The sequence below is a fragment of the Vespa crabro genome, chromosome 2 (assembly GCF_910589235.1).
Source record: "Vespa crabro chromosome 2, iyVesCrab1.2, whole genome shotgun sequence".
Lineage (NCBI taxonomy): Eukaryota > Metazoa > Arthropoda > Insecta > Hymenoptera > Vespidae > Vespa > Vespa crabro.
Window position 1 is genome coordinate 21,111,973 of NC_060956.1, and position 21,196 is coordinate 21,133,168.

At 30.0% G+C, this 21,196-nt stretch overlaps 4 protein-coding genes across 6 annotated transcripts in view; 1 reads left to right on the top strand and 3 right to left on the bottom strand.

The window, feature by feature from the left end:
- The window catches only part of LOC124422107 (UPF0430 protein CG31712), a 7,121-nt gene extending 1,839 nt beyond the window's left edge, over positions 1-5,282 (top strand). For both annotated transcript variants that reach the window (XM_046958117.1, XM_046958118.1), the window contains 3 exons: positions 211-436; positions 3,866-3,949; positions 4,037-5,282. In XM_046958117.1, the coding sequence (XP_046814073.1) occupies positions 211-436; positions 3,866-3,949; positions 4,037-4,201 (475 nt within the window). In that variant the 3' untranslated portion in view covers positions 4,202-5,282. The remainder of the gene's footprint in view (positions 1-210; positions 437-3,865; positions 3,950-4,036) is intronic.
- On the bottom strand, positions 4,626-8,754 carry LOC124422295 (tubulin glycylase 3A-like). The gene is made up of 11 exons (XM_046958549.1): positions 8,619-8,754; positions 8,257-8,513; positions 7,831-8,004; positions 7,629-7,740; positions 7,356-7,567; positions 6,820-7,227; positions 6,529-6,736; positions 6,356-6,446; positions 6,118-6,276; positions 5,750-6,009; positions 4,626-5,654 (listed from the first exon to the last, which is right to left on the bottom strand). The coding sequence occupies exons 1-11, from the start codon at positions 8,752-8,754 to the stop codon at positions 5,482-5,484; spliced, it is 2,190 nt and encodes a 729-aa protein (XP_046814505.1). The 3' UTR covers positions 4,626-5,481.
- LOC124422296 (tubulin glycylase 3A-like) lies at positions 7,614-11,862 on the bottom strand. Its single transcript, XM_046958550.1, has 11 exons — positions 11,677-11,862; positions 11,197-11,554; positions 10,985-11,121; positions 10,812-10,904; positions 10,543-10,718; positions 10,319-10,457; positions 9,998-10,211; positions 9,807-9,897; positions 9,546-9,716; positions 9,219-9,475; positions 7,614-9,146 (listed from the first exon to the last, which is right to left on the bottom strand). The coding sequence occupies exons 1-11, from the start codon at positions 11,860-11,862 to the stop codon at positions 9,010-9,012; spliced, it is 1,959 nt and encodes a 652-aa protein (XP_046814506.1). The 3' UTR covers positions 7,614-9,009.
- Positions 11,863-13,320: 1,458 nt separating this feature from the next.
- On the bottom strand, positions 13,321-21,170 carry LOC124421783 (tubulin glycylase 3A-like). 2 transcript variants are annotated; one of them, XM_046957391.1, is made up of 14 exons: positions 19,734-21,170; positions 19,353-19,636; positions 18,755-18,958; positions 18,459-18,679; positions 18,212-18,339; positions 17,524-17,797; positions 17,213-17,426; positions 17,050-17,140; positions 16,115-16,285; positions 15,797-16,050; positions 15,498-15,694; positions 15,142-15,420; positions 14,862-15,059; positions 13,321-14,763 (listed from the first exon to the last, which is right to left on the bottom strand). In XM_046957391.1, exons 2-14 carry the CDS (start codon positions 19,510-19,512, stop codon positions 14,524-14,526), a joined length of 2,631 nt encoding a protein of 876 aa, XP_046813347.1. In that variant the 5' UTR covers positions 19,513-19,636; positions 19,734-21,170; the 3' UTR covers positions 13,321-14,523. The 2 variants fall into 2 exon arrangements, with proteins under 2 accessions (XP_046813347.1, XP_046813348.1); XM_046957392.1 differs by having other exon boundaries at positions 19,470-21,170.
- Between the last annotated feature and the right edge of the window lie 26 nt (positions 21,171-21,196).

The window sequence follows — 21,196 nt, forward strand, 5'->3', positions numbered from 1 at the left end:
AAAATAAGGTTATTATTAAATGGTTTGAGTGTAATGTATCCATCTTTAAAGTTGATACCTTTTAATATTTTCTAAAAAAAAATAAAAATAAAAAAAAAAAAAAAATTAAAAAAAAAATAAAAAATAAAAAAAAAGCACGGCTAAAGAAGCTATGTATGAAAAATCAAAATAAGATCTTTTAGAACAACATGCTTGGCTGTCTGTCTGCAGACGGCAACGTGAAGTGGAGCAAAAGATGGTTGAAGAAGAAGCAGCCAAACGTATAGAGGAATTAGTACAGAAGAGGGTCGAGGAAGAACTAGAAAAACGTAAAGAAGAAATTGAAGCAGAAGTACAAAGACGAGTAGAGGAAGCAAAAAGGGCGATGGAGCGTCAAATGATGGAGGAGATGGAATGGAGACAAGCAAAACTGCGTGAGGAGGAGAAACGAAGAGAGGTAAGACCAATCCACAGAAACATTGGCCAGTGTTAGCCCAAGCGCTGTTACTTTCAGTGGGTAGTTAGCTTGTTACTTTCAAAGTACCCTGATATTACATTGAACCTATACTTTAACAAAAAGGCAGGTTCTGTAATATATGTTTATAGCATTATAGCTATTAAACTTGGAACAAGCTAAAATACTTTTAGTTAAATTCTAAGGAGAAATAGAATTCTGTGACTGAGATGTGGGTAAGATGAAATATTGCATCGCAATAGTTGTGTAATCGTACATGGTTTGTACATCTCTGAAGATCAGCATTAGGGACGAGTATTGCACAGAATGTCGATAACATAAATTGCATATATATATATTTACTTTTTCATTGCAAGTTGCTTGGTACCTGCGATATTGCTTAGTACCTACAACTATATTTATTATACTGTAAAATAAACGTAAATATTTTTTTAAATAATTATATCGCGCGGTTACAGCGTTTGGGCTTGAAGCAGTATGGTTCTTGAGTATATATACAAAAATTACTGACAAACCATACTGCTTTACCTTCCCAGCATCCACTGAAGTCGCGTTGTTGGGGAGAAATACTTTATATTATTGAAAAGATGTTGATATCATAGGCGCATGTATCAATTATTTATGGACAGAACATTGTATTTTGTAACATGTATATATTTATTATATCTGTACAACATTATAACCTTTCATCACACTATATCTCGACTGGCAATTGCATCAACAACTGAAAATTGTGTTCAAAGCAAAATCTGAAAAGTTTTGTTCACAATTTTTAAAGCTGTTGAACTTGTCGATCAGGCGAGCCAAAATACTTACGAAACTAGTTTACACGCGCATATGTCCTCATAATCCGTTAAAAAAAAAAAAAAAAAAAAAAAAAAAGAAAGAAAAAAAGTAGAAACAAGAGTATTGCAATTATTAAAAATAAAAATCCTAAGATTTGTAATATATCGAAAAGAAAATAATGAAAAATGGTCGTTATTTTTAAATAAAGTTATTTTTCTAAGTAATGGGAAACTAATGTTGATCCCTAAGCAGTTTTTTTTCGGTGAAATAGTAGTTTTACAGGAATGCTAGGTTTTTTTTTTTTTTTTTTTTATATTATATATATATAACAAATAAATTAAATCGTATAAATATAATGAAGTGATTATAAATGAAGTACATTTTTTTATACTTTATTTTGATTAGTTAATTATCTACTTCAGTTATTATCACAATGTCTAAAACTCGGTGTTTGTAGCGATTTATTACTTCTTATATTTCATTATGTATTTGCACACGTTTTTTTGTGAATATATAAAAATTAAAAAATTTAAGATAAATACTTTATTAAAAATCTAAATGTATTTTCACATGATCATTATCTACATGTCATAATCTTATTTATTTCTTGAGTATATAGTATATGTCATCATAATTTATTGAAGAAATTATCAGACAGTAAAAAATAATATATTAACTATATGTAATAGCTTGTAATGTAATTCCTTACCTTATTTACTTTTGAGATTTTTACATCATTTGTATTTCAATTAGAAATATATTGGCTTCAATTTGTTGGATAACTAGTCTTGAAATTTAGATAGATTATATTGAAAATCTATGCAAGGTAGTTATAGTGTGCAATTTTTTTTAAACGCTCCAAATACCGAGCTCTAGTATTCATTTAATTTTTTATTTTTATTTTTTTTTTTTTTGTTTTTTTTTTGTTTTTTTTTTATTTTTTTTTTTTTTTACAATACTGACACATTCCGATGTCTTTCATTGTTATGAAAAATCCTGCTATCAATTGTGATTTGCAGAAATCTACTAATATATATATATATATATATATATATATATATATGTATATGTATATGTATATGTATATATAGGCATTTATATACAATAGATTTTTATTTTTATTTTTTCATTTCTCTTCTTTTCTTTTTTTTTATTTTTTCTAATTTTTATTTGATGTGTTATTTATTTGTTTTTTCTTTGCTTTTTTTTTTGTTTGTTTTTTTTTTTTTTTTTTTTATGTTTTTCCTTTTACATCTGACTAAGAATTTTTCGTCGTTCGTATTTGTGCACAATTTTTTTTCTTTTTATCCTTGGAAAAAAAAAAATCAACACACACTCTGGTCAGATGGACAGCAATCCTGATTACAAGTTGAACAAACTTTGTTCTTGTTGCTTTGCACATTGAGTTTGCACTGAAAATGTCGACGAGTTTGGGAAAAAAAAAAGTTTATTAGAATGGGAGAAGTAGACCTTAAGGGGCAGAATTAGAATCCCATAGCAACAAAGCACGACCTAGCAATATATAGGTCACCTTCCTTACTGACTACCAACAGAAGATGCCGGTTTTTAACTCACTGCTGAGTGATTGTCGATGAAGAAGGCATCCCCTACGTGCTGGCGTGAGCTCCATTCAGGTATTATCCAATTTATATATTCATAATTCATTTTATACCAATATTATTATTATCATTCTTTGTTAAAACACTATCAAGAAAAGAGACCACATTAGGGATCATTTTAGATTCGTTAAATAGTAATACCTGGGACACAACGCATTCCGTCAACAGGTCGGGCGGATGACACCGTTCGTTTCTAAATGTATTTGAATATAATTTTAAATAAAAACACTGAACATCATTTGAAAAAAATATATATGTATGTATGTATGTGTATATATATATATATGTATATATATGTATATGTATATGTATATCAATGCTGATTATTATACACACGAATGTATCCTCTCTGGTAAAGTATATACACTCTCTTTCTCTCTCTCTCTCTCTCTCTCTCTCTTTCTCTCTCTCTCTCTCTGTCTCTCTCTCTGTCTCTCTCTCTTTCTCTTTCTCTCTCTTTCTCTTTCTCTCTCTTAGTATATTTAATCATTAACCTACATTAAACGGGAACATAGACGTGTCGCGTTAAAAAAAAAAAAAAAGAAAATATATATTTAAAAAAAAAAAAAAAGAAAACAAACAGGACAAAATATCACGATTTTGTCTACATATTTGCATGCACAGTGGATATCGATCCAATGTCATAATTTATTTTTTTCACTTTCAAGTGGCATCCTAAGTCGTCGTATTTTCATCTGGGAAATCTCTGACAATACACAGCATTCGCTGGGAACTAAGAGGAACAAGTTTAATTCTGAAAGAAAGGAAGTGGGTTTTTTTGTACATGCGTCCTCTGTCATTTTATCACGACAAGCCATCCTACTTATCTAAAACCCGGCCTAAAAATTTCACATATCCCCAATTACTTTTCCTATACATGAAGGTTCTTAGGATGTATTAGGCTGTTGAAATAGCGGCACTAAGCTTTTGGATATGAACGGTGTACCAACAACTGGTGAGCGACGATATCATTACCTTGTGTAAACATATTCTGTTGTCATTGTAGGAGGAAGAGCGGAAGAAGCGCGAGGAACTAGAGAGGATCATGGAGGAAAACAACAGAAAAATTGAAGAAGCACAGAAGAAACTTGTGAGTTACAGATAGATTATAACAAGACAAAGTAAAGATAGGTATACTTGTCTTGTATTATCTATTTTTCTTACTCTACAAATTTAGGCTGAGGAGAGATTGGCAATGGTTGAAGAACAACGTCTTATGGAAGAAGAAAGGCAGAGAATGAGAAAAGAACATGAAAAACGTGTTAAGGAGGAGCAGAAAAAGATCCTAGGCAAGAACAACTCGAGGCCTAAATTGTCGTTTACGCTAAAACCAGTTACGTGAGTTTGTATTATACCGTGCAGATATATATGTGATATTCACATATTCTTGTCGGTTTTGAAATTAGTTCATAACCAACAAGAATACTCGTTTGCTGCGCATATAAAAATATTTCAGTCAATGCAGCAACAAATGCCCAAAGCTTATGTGAATTTATTCACTGTGATTGTTGAAATCTCCGAAGCATTGAAATGTCATTTGATTATGACTTTAATTGGTATGTCAAAATCTAATGATAGATTTCATGCTTGAAAGGTTTCATTACGATCATAACTGGGACTTAACTTTTTTTCAAGCTACACTTACATCAAAATTCATTCAATTTTATGTAAACGAAATTCCTTTATTCTACAATATTATTGTGTGTGATATAATAAATTGCTTACAGACGTATCGACGGCTGTTCAGCAAGTTAGTTAATTCTATATTTTTGGTGTAAGTGCGGTTTAAATATATGTGTTCCCAATTCACAAATACAATTTTAAATAGTATGGATTTTCTCTTATTGTATTATAACAGGAAATAAAATGATTTTATTTCAGTTAGAATATATTACGAATATTATGCTAGGGTATATTTGTACTTTCTATAGAAGCAGAAGATTTATCTCACACAGTAAATATAACAATATGGAACTACAAACTGATTAAAGCTATTCCGTTATTAAGTTGAATGTTATTTATCGGTTGTATGAAACAATATGCACACAGATTTCCTTAATATTTGCAATAATACGCGATATTTGATAATCCTCGTTATAATCGAAAAGTTTTGATAAAAGACATCTGTTATTGTGTTTCCAAAATTTTACATTATTTTAATCAAAAAACAAAAAAGACAACAGGGAAAAAAAAAAAGAAACGAAAGAAAAAGAACAAGCCGGGAAAGTGATGAATAGATGATCTAAGATTGATAGTGGATGATTTTGTACGTATCGAAATATAAGTGCAGACGTGAGAAGAATGTCCTCTACTTAATCGTGTATAAATATGTATTTAAAAGAAGAGAGAAAAAAAAATCTGTTCATACAGAATTGTATACTCGTGATATTGTTACTTGTAAAATAAATACGTTTTTATTAGTCGCTCTTTTGTTCGTTCAATCGAGTTAGTTTTCGTTTTTAGAATATATTAATTGTAATTATAACGATCTAGTCGATATAATTCTGTATCTTTTGTTTTGTATTATATATATTTTTTTGTATATATATAAATATATACACATATGTATATATATATATATATATATATATATATATATAAAAGAATTTGTAAAAGATTAATTCAGAGGTATTGCCAATTCATATGTTGTACAATTTTGGATTTTGTTAGCATAGCTTTACCCAAAGCAGTTAGACATAGTCCAGTGTTTGGCTGTATTTCAGTGATCACTTGTTTATACGCTAACACAAAATCTCCTGTATCTGCGTTTGGATCGAATGGATAATCCATTATGACTAAAGTAGAGAGAGAAAAAAAAAAGGAAAAGAACATTTTTATAAAACTAATTTATTGGATAAGATATATTAAATAAAATAAATAATAATAATACCTTTTATAAGACTCTCCAATACATTAGGATATAATCTTTGAGTGATTCTAGTTCCAGGTGGATGCATACGAGGATTCGTATTTATCTCTATCAGCCAAACCGATAGATCATCCATTATTACAAAATCTGCTCCATACAATTCAAAACTGCATCTTCTTTTATCCATGTGTTCTTGCGCTGCCAACATAGTAGCGATTATAGCTTGACACATTTTTGGATAAATTTTTTCGTACCATGGTTCTCCCGTATACCCTATTGTTCTGTATACAAAATTAAATCGTTGCAATTATTTCTTTTTTTTTTTTCTTCTTCTTTTTTCTTTTTTTTTTTCCGTAAAGCATTGTCGATGCTAATTTATATTTACTGACTTTAAATATTCATTAAGTTTTTCACAATCCCAATCCTGCGAACGAATAGAGGTTTTAGGAATAATATACTTGTTCTGGACCGCAGTGTTACAAATGTGTATAGCTTCGTGATAGCTATCAAAAGAGAACGGCCTTGAGCTAAAACGTAAAAACGATTCTCTGATACACAGTAATATTTATTGTTCATAGTACCATGATGTAAAATGATAATAATTTTACTCATAAACAAACTTTGTACTTGTAAATCCATATAGTTAGCGGATAACTGTTAGTAACAAGGTACCATTGTCTAACATCGAACTTCGTGTCCTTAACGAGTAATGGTTTTTCTACAAAATCAAATTTCTCACGTATGCTTTTCCACCGATTTTAACGTTTATCAAAAAGATTCGCAATAGACATTTTGATTACCTATGTACTTTTGTACAATAAAATAATCTTTTGCGCAATCCTGTACTCTTTTAATTATGTAACTTAATTTATGTGCCATCGCAATACCAACTCCGCAGCAATAATTACTTGGCTTTAAGATCCAAATATTTCGCATTCCATTTAATTCGTATTGAGGATCGTTTTCCTTTACTTTCTTTAAAATTTCCACCGCCGAATCGTATAGTATCTAAACGTTTTAACAAATATATTGCGTTAATATTAATCTATGGTAAATATTATGGTATAGATTTTTTTTTTTTTTTAACGCACAGATAAAGACGAACGTTCGTCGTTGAACTCTTGATCTATAATTCCGTTGCCACGATGAACTACCATAACGTAATCGTCGATAAATTTATCCCACTCTGTCGAAGAAATAGGAACTTCCGGTATATCCAAATACTCATCGTTTTTCATGGCAATAAAATTCTCACAACGTTTTATCGCAAATTCGATTTGTTTCGATGAAATTGGTGACGAGCCTTTATTAGATATATTGACACCTTGCTCGATTTGATCGGTGAACCATTTTAAAAGGCTCACCGCTGCAGTTTGTCGATAATCATCGAGAAATGCACCTTTGTCACGGGCAACGTTGTAACTTCTTGGATAATTTACAGTGGAAACATTATCTTCGGTGTGCCAATGAACATTTCCCAAAATTATTGCCATTCCGAGCTGTGAAAAGAAAAACAAAGAGAAAAAAAGTAAGTAAAAGAAAATAGGATTAATCTTTTTATTTGTTCGATTAAAAATTGTTTTCTTTGTTCACAAACGAATTTTTCATATTTTCATTGATTTTTTACCTTCGACGTATATATGAATGATTTGTCATATCTATTCAACAATGTATCGGGTTTGATATGACCTGTCCATTCCACAAAATCATTACGACAATCCCAAATAAAATCTGGCGGTACATGTTTCAATACAGTGAAAATAATATAATCCTCGTTCAAGGATCCATCTGGAAGATGAATATTTCCAATCGATGGTGAATCCATAATAGCTGCATTACCTAAAAATCAATTATTATACTATATCGTTGGTATAATTAAAAAAAAAAAAAAGATAAATACCGTAAGGCACGTGTCTCGTTTTTCTAGATTCGTATTTCTTTATCCAACCTCTTTTCTTTAATGTATTTTCCAAATATGGAATATCGCCACGTATTAGAAAGATCTTTTTGTTCTAAGATCAAATGAAATTTTTCTTGTACAATAAATTTTTCTTATGATTTGATATATATATTTGATATATATTTGTAATTTTTGTCTTTACCTTAACAGCTTCTTCCACTCTCCGTTGAATCGCAAAATAGTTATCCTTGTTATTATGATCTATTCTTAGATCATCCAAGGATATTTCATTCATTTCAAACGTTTTAGATTCAATCAATTTATTATCTACTTCTGTATCATTGGATGTATTCGCTCTAATAATAATAGAATCTTCCTGTGAAGGAACGTTCTTTGATGATACGAAACAATTCATTATTTCTTCGTTAGAATCTGACCTATCTTTGCTTGTAATTATTTGATAATTATTTCTCGTCGTTTTCGAAAGAATCGAATGTTTATCGATTTTTTTCTCTTCGTTCTATAATAGAATACATTTACAAAATGATATTAAAGATCTCTGTGACAAATTAATATTTTGATTTAATTTAACAATATGGATTTATACATAGTTATACTTATCTCTTACATTGTGATTGAAATTTAACAAAGTTCGAGTCGATGCTGGCTTCCGTACTTTGTCCATATTTTTTGTTAAAATAGTTGCCGGTGGAACAAAACTTGATGGTCTGATAACAGATTTTAAAACTTGTTGGTCAAATTGTTTTCTTTGCTTCATTTGCAAAAGTTTGGCCTTATAAAATCCTTGCGATAGGAAATCAGTTTTCGGTGATACAGTGGATTTCTTAGATTCGTTCCGTTTGTTACTTGTACCAGGCTCGCTGACTGGATCGATATTTCGTCAGCTTTACCGATTATGAATTAACGTGTAATAATTGATAAAGAACGTATTTAAAAAGTGAATCGTCGCGAAACAATACGGTATCTTACCTGAGGATAATCTTTTCGTTGGCTGTTGAGAATTTATTTTATTTGTAATAGTACCAGTTTGTCCGCGAAGAATAGCATCGTGTCTTAATCCTGAATGCAAACGATCCTGATCGTTACAATGAGAATCCTGTTCCATATTCGTGAACATGAGTGCGACAAAAAATATAAAATTCAATTTGGAAATGATATTTTTGTTGATAATAATAGATTCGATTGATTTATAATTAATAGTTTAATTTAGAGATATGCATAGATCGAAAAGGAGGTTATATAAGATTTGTTAAAATCATTTGATGGCATCGAAAGCACGATATTCGATTGCTTCGTATTTTTTTGTTTTATCATGAATTTCAGATCGATGTTATTTTATAGACTTCGTGAGATATCGAGATTAAAGCTTTTTTCCTCGTATACTAAGACTTGTTCCTTGACCTAAAACGTTGACCCCATAAAATGCATGGCGTTGTTTGAAAATGCATTCGAATTTACCATGTAACATCTTTCGACTCTTTCGACGATCTATAATAACTTTAGAAACATATTAGATTATGAATATTTTTATAATTACACCAATCGAATTATTATTCTTAATTTTTATACTTTTTATGGTGTCTTCGATAACTTCTGGATAAAGTTTTGCGGTAACGGTACTGCTAGGTGGATGCAATCGAGGATTCGTATTGATTTCGATTAGCCAAACAGAAAAATCGTCCATTATTACAAAATCTGCACCATACAATTGAAAACTATTCTTTCGATTCACCATGTAATCCTGAGATGCTAACAGCGCACCTATCAAATTCTGTTTGATACTTGGTCTGATAATTTTTTCCCATGCTGCCTCTTCGTTTTTCGATCTAATCAAAAAAGTATAATTGTCATATTAAAGCATCGATCTTTAAATAATAATTTAGAAAAATTATTTACCTTAGATAGTCTTTAAAATTTTGAAGATTCCAATGAAATTCATTTGGTAATTGTAAATTCGTTCTAGGCAATTTTCTATATTTCAATTGTACAGTTGTATTGCATAAGTGAATAGACTCGTGAAAATCGTCAAGTGTAAAATTTTTTGATGCAAAGCGTATTAAAATATCTCTAACATAAGAAATATTATTTTAATTCAACGAAATTAATAATGAAATAATAAGGACAGGGAAAGAATGAAAATTAATATAAAATTATTACTTATACATCCATACAATGAGAGGTTGCGTACTGGTTATTAAAAACCACTGTCTAACATCTATCTTTGTCTTGTGAACAAGTAAGGGTCGTTCTAAAAATATTTTTATGAAAAATTTCATTATACATTACATAGAAATATTTGATTTTTTAGGAACAAAAAAAAAAAAAAAAAGAAAAAGAAGAAAACTTGCCAATATATTTCTGGACAACATATTGCATTCCCTCCTTCGCAGCTTGGTTTACTTTATGTAATATATCATTCAAAGAATTTTTTAGAACAATACCTCTTCCTAAACTCTTATCACCAGGCTTTAAAATCCAAATATTTCGCATACCATCTACACGACTTTGTGGACGACACCTTGACATACCTTTTAAAATGTTGTCTGTTAACGTTAACAGTACCTAAAAATATTCGTCATTTTGAATAAACTTTTTAAATTGAACATTTAATAATAAAAAAAAAAAAAAAAAAAAAACTATCTCAAGATCATGTAACTTAATGAACATACGTTTATATCAACCTTGTCATTTGTCTTTAAAATGGCATGATGATTTATAATACTTCCGTACCAATGTAAAAATTGATTCCAAGCAGTTACAGGAGCATCTTTGTAATCATCTCTATCTATGTCTTCGTGTATTCTTACACTTAAAAAAAAAAAAAAAAGAAAAAAGAAAAATATCAGCTTATGGATTCGTAAAATTAACTCTTAATTAATTTTAAATTATATACCTTAAATATTCCACGCAACGTTCGAGAGCAAATAAAATTGCATTTATAGGAATCGTACCATCCGGGGACCATGCAGAGTTAGGTCCTGCTATACTTGTTAAAAATAAAAACCATTTCAATATTCCAGTGCATGCAGTGATATAAAAATCGCGTTTGAATTCTTCGATTTGTATGCTCTATCAAAATAAATACCCACATCCCCACCCAGCATTTCGTATTATTTAATTGTAACAATGTATTTGATTATTTTGATAAAAATTATTAAATACCTGATAAAAATTGTAACATCGAGGAAATTGAATATTAGACACACCAGCTTCGTAAAACCAAGAAACATTTTCTAAATTATTACACATATCGATCTAAAAGATAAATTAATCATTTTTTTTTTGTCTGTGATCATTGTACGAGATTAAAAAAAATAATAATTATTATTTCGTACTTTCGATGTGAAATAACATCCTGCAAATTTGTTTATTAACGTTTTTTCATCCATTCTTATTGCGAATGCCTTCTTATTGGTATACCATATAAAGTTAGCAGGTTGCCGTAATAATTTCTCTACTTGTTCTAATCCGACTAGGGAAAAAAATAAAAAAAATATTAGTTCTATCTTATATTAGAAAATTATATTAAAAGATAATAAAATTTTACCTTCGTTCGTTACGCATGCCAACGAAATCATTTTTCTAATAGCTTTTTTTTCAATCCAACCACGTTTATTCAAAGGCTTCCTTATTACAGGAAATATTCCAGAAATCACAAATATCTTGCGTTCGTTCGATGCTTTCGTTAGAATCTTCAATATAAAATTAATTCTTGCATCAGAGGTTGTTAATAGTTTCAAACATTCTGTTAACAATATACTGCCATGATCGGATTCATTTTCTTTATTTTCTTCTTCCAAAAGATCATCGATATTGTCACGATTACAACATATAGCAGCACTTTTTTTTTCCTCTACTATAACCTTCACATCTTCCTGATTTTCATTCATATTTTTTGGACAAATCTAATTACGATCGAATTAGTAATAAAATGATATAACGTATACATACATATATCTATTTATTAGATATAATATAAATTGTATGTATATATTGTTTATACTATAAATTATCTCATTAAATATACCTGCCAACCTTGATTATGTTTTTTGATCATACAATTTTTTGAAATTAAAGATATTTGCCACTTAGGATCAATACTTTTTATATTATCATAATCATTATTCTTCGAATTTTCGATCCAACCAATTTTCTCCGAGGATACCACATTGTCTCCTCGAGGGAATATGTATTCCGTTTGTTCCCATTGCATATTGCATTTTTATAATATTTTGCAACGATAAATATTTTTTACTACAAATTTATAAATACATGTCCACAAAATGTTAACCTATTGATTATGACATTACTTTCAATTTTACATAATATACTTTTGTATAACACGAATCAAGCTACGATCGACAAAGTGATCGATAAATAATCGACCCCCTTTTTTCGATGATACTCGCATTTTCGAAAAAAAAAAAAAAAAACCATTATTTCACTCAATCGACAAATATAAACATATCACTTAAACACATTTTCGTATCATTGCATATGTATAATTTATTGGATATGTAATTTTAACAAAATATGATTTTAATATTTCAATAAATTTTCTATCTTAAATCAGCATGTAAGGAGTTAAAGAATCTGCGGATGTTAACGGATGCATCATGCATTTCTTCTTTTTAAAAGGTGATTCGCCATCTATTTCAATATTATTTTCTTTGAAATGATTCCAACCATTTGAATGGATGTATCTTTTCAAAGTATTTCTCATAGTATCGTCCAATGTTTTCTCTATTACAGGATTTTTAAAAATAGGTTTTTTAGTTCGATTTTCTCCGGACTTATTATTGTTTAAAATCGAAATACATCCTCCGTCGTTCTTCTTTTTATTATAATCTTTACGAATACGATTATTTTTCTTTATATCAGAGAGATCATTTTTGTCTACTGTCTTTATTATTTCGTTTAATACGTATATCAAACGTTTGTTATCCGCAATCTTCTTTTGGATCTTTCTTCTTTGCGCACCTGACAGTTTACTCTTCAATTTATTTTCCGAAATATTTTTTCGAAATATTCCTATAGTTCTTTGGCATTGATTATTTTTTACTGAAATTAGATTTTGACGACTTTTCGTTTTCATTGAATGTGAATCAGATTTGCCAGGTGTCTTAGATAATTTTAAAACGGACGAATTAACAGAAGATTTCTTATCATTCGTTAAGATTTTTCTTTGAAAAGATTTCATTTGTGTTCTTCCTAATTCATATTGACTCTCGTTAAATTCAACAAATCCAACTTTCTTCTTGTGTTCCAATAGGATGCTATTTTTTCCTTTGAATGGTACTTTATCGATCGATTTTCGTTTCAAAAATGATCCAAGAGATTTGCTACTTTCTTGTCTCGTATAGAATCGATATAAATTTTGATCAGTTTCTTGTAACTTATACAAACTCGTATTATCTTTTAAATCGCGTTTCGTAAAATTTCGTGGTAATGATTGTAACCATTTTAAAACATTCACAACACTTTCTGATTCGCTTTCATTGTCTGTCCTATCGTTAGAATCATCAGACAATGTTTGATTACCGTTACTACATTTTCTTTTATCCTTAAAATATACAAATATTATTGTGATATATTCATTAATTCTAATTATCTCAATTGTTTCGTTAATGTTTAATTAAATATAGAATTAACGATAAATAATTACCGACCGATGTTTTGGATGTACGACGTCGAAAATAAGTACATTGAAAATTATCTTTCCTTTCATTAGGAAAGATTAATTTATCCATATCATTTTCGATCATTCTTATCGTTTCAATATTTTTATTTAGAAAACTTTGATGATTTACAATTAAATCGGATTGTGCCATTTTATGAAAGAATATTATCAAAAGAAAACTTTTATCATTAACATTGAACCCAATAGAACATATTGCAAACGTGAATATGAATTTATAAATGTAACATCGTTTGGTTGTGTTAACAGAACGAACGGAAATAATGTTTAGGCTGTTCACTATCTTTTGTTCAAAGCGTGTATGACTTCAGCGACGAGTATGGACAAAATATGAACTATGAATGCAAAAGGGGAACGCTATCCCCACCATGCGTTTATCGTATCGGTATGCTTGTGTTAGTAATTCCCCTCTCACGCATAAATAACAATTGATTACGTGTGAATTACAGTAAGTAGTATTTAATATAATTCTTTGATGGTAGATCATTTGTTTTACGATAAAAGCATAAAGAATAATAAATAAAATAAAATATAACATTTATATACTTACCGGAAATGATTGTATGTTTTTTTATTTTTCTAAATATATGTACTCTTTACTTTGACAACGTTTGAGGGAAACGAATAAGGATTAAGAATTTTTCATTTTCGATAAAAGTAATTCAATATTAATTATTACGCAATACATGAAGTTATGAATATTTAAAAATGACATTTACAGGAACACTGGAACATTCATGATACATGTAGATTACGAAAACGATAAATAAATTTCTTTAATAAATAAATCTTGCAATATTATTGATTTAAAATCAATCGCGTTTAAAAATTATTTACGATAGAATATAAAATCTTTCGATCAGATGAAATGCGGTATAGTTCTTTTCTATTTTTCAATTAGATAAATAAATTTTATTATATATGTACTATCAATTTTTCTTGATTTCTTTCGAAAATTGATCAATATAATTAGATTTTAAAAACATAATAATATACAATCAGAGTCAACGTTATCATTGTAAATCGATTAAAGATAAAATTTAAAATTAGATTAACAATGAAGATATATAATATTTAATATATGTAACGGCAAATAATTGTTTTTTCTTTATTTATTTAATTATTCAATTATTTATTTACTTATTTATTTATTTATTTATTTATTTATTTATTTATCTATTTTGTTAAGCTAAGACCAAAAGCATACATATTCGGGACATCCGTCAGAACTTTGTTTCTTTTTTCATTCGTCTTTTTCGAATATGCTCGACTTTTATTTTTTGTCGTGGACGTATGAGCGACCTTGTTACGTGGTGTAAGTAAAGATGGTAAAGGCGGTATGGTTGGTATATTAGATGTAATATTTCCAGTTCTCTTATATTTCTTCATAGCATCTCTTACAGCTGTGTGAATGATCTAACGAAAAAAACAAAAAAAAAAAAGAAATAAAACGAAACAATTAATTAACTAGCATCACGTGTGTACATTTTCATTTTCAATAGAAACGTACATACCTTTTCCTCGTTCTTCTTAAATGATTTGTTTACTTTCGGTACAACGTAAGACGATTGTTGTTGCAAAGCCATAATCTTTGATAGTAATGTTTGCCTCGTAGAAGACACTTCGTGTTTAATGTTCGTCGTAATAGGAGTGGCACGTACTTTTCTTATAATTTTTGGATTTGAAGATTTTTCCTTATACGTTACCTTTGACTGATTTGGTTATATATATATATATACATATATACGTGAAGAAAGATGAAAATGAAACGATAGATTTATTAAATTTACCAACCTGATCCAAATGAGAATGTTTTGTAGTTGCACGAGTACGAACTGTTCCAGCAGACGTGCTTTTTGTCATTCTGTCAGGTTTCTCAAATGGCACAGATGATTTTAAAGTTCTTGGGAATACTGGTGCAGTTGCTGGTAATGCTTGTCTGTGATTAGGCGATTCCGTTTTATAATAAGAATAAAATTCTTGATCCAATTGAATTTCTAATTCTTCGATAAGATCAACTATCACAGGTCCTATCTGACTATGTACCAGAGATTTTTTCTTAGCCAAAGGCACCTGATTAAATTAAATAATAGACCTTGACAAATTTGTAAATTGTATTTTATAATTACTATATTAATTATATCCTTTACCACAGGGGTTTTTGACGTAAGACTCGTCTTCGATTCATGCAGATTCCAATTAGATTTTTTTTCACTTGTAATAATACGAGTACCTTGAAGAGATAATGCAGCTCCTAAATAGGGCTGACAACTTGGCATGCGTTGTTTGTATGCTAACTCGAATAATCCTGTATCAGCGTTCTTATTTTCTCGGTAATCTACTACCACTGTCGATGTGAAGAAAAAAAAAAAAAAAGAAGAAAAAAAGACCGAAGAAAAAAAAAGAATTTGTAAATACATTGTAATGTAAACATTGTGTCTATCATTACCTTTGATAGTATCCTCCATGACTTGCCTACATAAACGTGTAGTCACGCTACTAGAATAGCTCATATCAGGATGACTGTTAATCTCTATAAGCCATACCGAAAAATCGTCCATAACCATAAAGTCAGCTCCGTATAATTCAAAACTATTTTTTCGACGATCCATCGCTTCTTGGCTAGCCAAAAGGGATCCCACTAGTCCTTGCTTCATGCCAGGGTAAATTTGCTCGTCCCAAGCTTCCCCGTGACCTTGAGATCTTAAACAAAATTTCGTTTGATTTAAAAAAAGAATAGGATTACTAAAGATCATTTGAATCATACCTGAGATATTCTTTGAAAGTCGTAGCATCCCACATATTATCAGTTGGAAGTGCTGGATCTCTATCAATGCAATTTTTATACTTGCATTGAACCGCATGATTGCAGAGATGAATCGATTCGTGAAAATCCGTAAGGGAGAATTTTTGCGAACAAAATCGTAGATAGCTTTCCCTAAGTGAAAAGAAATGTTCTTTTCATATTTCTATTGTGAAATATCGAGAACGTATATGGTAACCCTTCTTATAATATTTCGAACCTGTTGCACTTCAGTCGTTTCTATGTCATCGTTAAATATCAAATACCTAATATTCCCTTACCTTCCTTAAATTTATTTCATCTCGAATATAAAACCTGTTGAATCTCTCTCTCTCTTTCTTTCTCTATAGATCTATATTTAAGCTACATTCACACTAATCTCTCAAGAATATATCACGAAGAATTAATGAAGATTAGAATAGTTAAACTTTTTATTCTATCGACAATTATTCATTTAATTTAGTTCGTAAGATAATTTACGAAAGTACTTTTACAAACTAGGCTAAGAGAGATCAATTTTATGGTATTCAAGTAATTAGCAATTTCTTGCGGATAAGTCAAGCCTACATGTAATGACACTTTAATTTCTAAGTACAAGAAGTGAAATTTTTCCTTGGACTATAAACTGTTCGAAATATACACAAATTAATGATAATTATTAAGAAAACGTACTGCTAATGATGCATTTCGACGTAAAGGATGAGCACGAATACGCGGCACGAAAGTTTACTGTTATACTAAAAAAAAAAAGTGTCTAAGTAGCGAAGGTATGATTTAATAATTGACCTAATTTTTTCGTTTTTCTAGCTCACTTTAAATATTGACTCTCTCTCTCTCTCCCTCTCTCTCTCTCTCTCTCTCTCTTTGTGTTTGTGCCTGTATATTGGTATAAAACTTACTTAAACATCCATACAGTTAAGGGTTGTGCACACGTCACGATGAACCACTGTCTTATATCGAATTTTGTGTTATAGATGAGAAGTGGTCGTTCTAAATACAATAAACGAAAAATCAATTTTCATATATTGAACGTCTAAAGTTAATAAAAATAATTATTATTACCAATATATTTTTGAACGACATAACGAGCATCCGCTTTGTTCGAGGGATTAACTTTTGCAATAACATGATCGAGTTTGTTCATTAATACAATCCCACGACCACGACTTTTATTTCCTGGTTTTAATATCCAAACGTTCATAATACCATCCATATCGATCTGTGGCCAATACTTTTTAATCCTTTTTAACAAGTGTCGTGCTGCCAGGAAGTATTTCTATTTTACATTAACAAACATGTTTATTCGTACGGACGATATCGAAATTGATTTGAAAAATTTATAATGAATGATGACAATAAAACTATCAACTTACATGAAAAGGTACATTGTTGCGAATGAATACAGCATCGTCTGAAACAATTTTGTAATACCATCCAATAAACTGGTCCCATTGATGAGACCAAACCTTTTCAGTTTCTCGATCGATGTCCTCGTGCGATTGTGCACTGATATAATCGCTGCATCTTTTGATAGCAAAGTCAAGAGCTTTCAAAGGTATCGTACCTGTTGGTGATCGCGTTGCGTTCTCACCTTCGGTATCGATTTTGTCTACCAGCCACTTCAAGAGACTCAGGCAAGTGGTGAATCTGATCGGAAGCAAGGTATACTCTTGCTCACGTTTTATCTAAGCTTTGTGTATGTAATAATCTTCTTAATATTAATATATAAGTTGTTGCATTTTTTTGTATCATTGAAAATTACAATAGGATATTTCTTTTTTAGAACAAATTTCTCTCTCGTTCTCTCTTTTTTCTTTTTTTTTTTTTTATTTTTTTTTTTTTTTTTTTTTTTTTAATATTATGAAACCAACAAGACAATACAAATTCTACAGTAATGAATGAAACATGATTTGATGCGTAATATCTTACATTGAAAATTATAATAGGATAATTTTCTTTCAGACCATCTTTTTTTTTTTTGACAAGATGATTATTGTAAGACCAAGGCAATATAAATTTTGACAGTAAGGAATGGTGAAACGATACATAATTGACTCTTACCGAAAGTCTTCGATAAATGCGTGCATCTGATCACCCTGACATATATTATAGCAACGTGGAAATAGAGTGTTAGCTACTCCAGCTTCGTAATACCAATGCATCTGTCTGACGTTTGAACATAGACCAATCTAAGGGTTTTATATTAGTGTAAAAATATTATCTAAATTGATTTCAAATCTTCTTGTTAATTTAATTAGATTCTAGTGTAATTTGATAATCAATAATATTTAAGAAAATTCTTAGTCACCTTAGAAGTAAAACCAGCGCGATAGAACCTATTGAATACCGTCGTTTTATTTTCTTGCGAAGGCCAACCAGGCCATTCCGATCCTGTGTTCCATAGAAAATCGACGGTATGATTACTCAGCATTCTTGAAATTAATTGTCGTTCACTTTGTTGATCTTTCAAGTCACCAATACCCCTTAATAATACTATTGGATTAGACTCAACATGTAGATACTGTTCGACTGAAAAAAAAAAAGAAACGTGAAAGAGATTAGGAAAATGTTTATTAAAAAATTGATTTTGCGATGACGGATTACCATTAGAATTTCTTCTAAAGAATTTTTCGCACCATCCTTTCTTAAGCAAAGTTTCACGAATCACTCTTGCTCTTCCATATATCATAAACGTATGATGAGCATTTATTGCATCTTTCACTTTTTGTTTGACACATAAAAATCTTTCTTGCAGTGTCGGTGATAATTCTGTTGATAGATCAGAGTCCAAAACCTCGCAAGGAGAATCTATTGAGGTAAAATAAAAGTATAATGTGTATAATATTTTCTTTTCTTTTCTTTTTTTCTTTGCGTTGATGTGTATGAATTACCTGATTGATAAGTTTAATTCATAAAGGATATTAAAACAAGAAGTTCAAGATGATATTTTTATTTCGATATTTATAAAGAAAAAAAAAAAAAGGAAAAAAAAGAAAACATACAAAAGAAAATAAAAGAATTGAAAGCAACTGGTAACTATTTTACTTGCTTTGACTAAAACATTTTTTTTTACATATAATTTAACAACGATCATGTTATCTTTAATTTATGAACTCCTTTTTCTTAACATCCTTCTTAATAAATAAATGAATAAATAAATATATATATATACATATATATATGTAAAAAAAAAAGAAAAAACCTTCCGTAAGCTTTTCCTCATTTTTTTTATCGTCGTGATGAATCTCTAGCTGGTCGTCACATTTTACAACAGAATTATCGATGTTTTCTGTATTTTTATTTTCCCCTTTTTCCTCACCGAATTTCCAGAAACTCGGCGGTGCATCGTTGATGGCATTCATGTAGCGCACCTGTTAACCGGCGAAGTATTTCTGCTCGGTTGCGTTTAGTTGATTTTCAAGAGTTTCGCTTCATCCCTACGAAGAACCACCTCAACAAGATCGTCGTTACTACTGTCTGGAACACCTTGGAAAATTTCACGCGCGATTATAATTATTTTGAAATTAATATTTATATGAAAATGTGCCTTCGCAGGACATTTAATTCCGTTCGTCAATGATACCTGTTGAACGTATTAAAAAAAATGTCAACATATTTTCGAACACAAATGGCATTATTATAGAAATCCTACTAAAAATCGAAAAATAAAAATATTTCTATTTGTCATTCCACTTTCACGAGAAAAAGAAACGAAGACATTAATAAAGTCCGACCTGGTCGGCAACCAGGTCAGGACTAAACTTTCTTCATCGAGGAATACACAAGGTATATGTCAGTGGTTGCAATTCGGAATTCCGCAGGCGCGTGACTCAGGGACGTTTTAAAGCTCAGGGACGTCCAATTGAGATAAGTAAAAGCGTATTTCCTTTTTTGTTTTGATAGAATCGCAACGTTAATTTTTACATTGTTATTTTTTTTTTTTTTTTTTCATCTAATTTAAATTCCTCCAATAAATGCTGTTACGATTATTAATGGAAGAATTACTTTGTTTATTATAATTTCAAGATATATGAAAAGGATAAATGAAAAGGAAAGATAAAACGAGGAGTAAGGGAGGATATTGTTAAGTGGTTTGAAATTATTTTAGGAAATATATTAAAAGAGGAAACGGCCCTGCGTGCGAGAGGCTTGTCTAGGTGGTGGTGGTTGATTACGAGCAGCGTACCAGGCACCTCCTACGGTGCCTTCTTTCGGTTTCAGCCTTCTGGCCTCGCATATAGTGCTACCGAATATAGGTAAAGAAGTCAAAGCAATCGCGTGGTTAATCAGATCACTCCCGTGAAGTAAACGTTTCGTGTTCTTTGACCCACTTGTACGAATACATCTTTGATCCACTCAGAAAAGCTATCAGATATTCGAGTAGAATCCGAAAAATATATGTTCATTATTTTTGATCGAACGGCTTTGATTTTACATCGATAAATTAGATAAAAATTTAACTAGTGAAATAACGTTTATACATTATCTCTCGATGATTATCATAACGAGATCGATTCGCTTTCTTATCTTTATCGAGTTCGATCAAATAGCACGAATGTGTAACTTCACACGAACATCGAAAAAAGAAAGAGAGATCAGAAGTTAAGCATATCGATCGATTTAGCAATGTCATTTAATATCAAAGTTGTATAACATATAAAACGATCGTTCAGTCTTGTTATAGAGTAAAAAGAATGATCCATTTTGTAACCAATTAATATTTATACGTCATATTGTTATCGGATTTAATCTGTTCAAATTTACTTACCATTAGATATAAGAGATCTGACCAATTATCACTAAAGTTCGTCAGAGTTATTATTTTATTTGTAAGAAAAAACGTGCTGTTGAGATAAAGTCTGGCATATAGGAAAAGAGAAGATATTTTTTAAGATACTAGAATGTTTGACAAGATACAATATTGGTTATCTAAAGGATTAATGACAAATGATAAACATGACACTGTCGTTGTCTGATCTTATTTGAACAAAGTACGCTCAAAATAGATAGAAGCGTGATTTCATCGATTATCGAGAAATGCGGTAG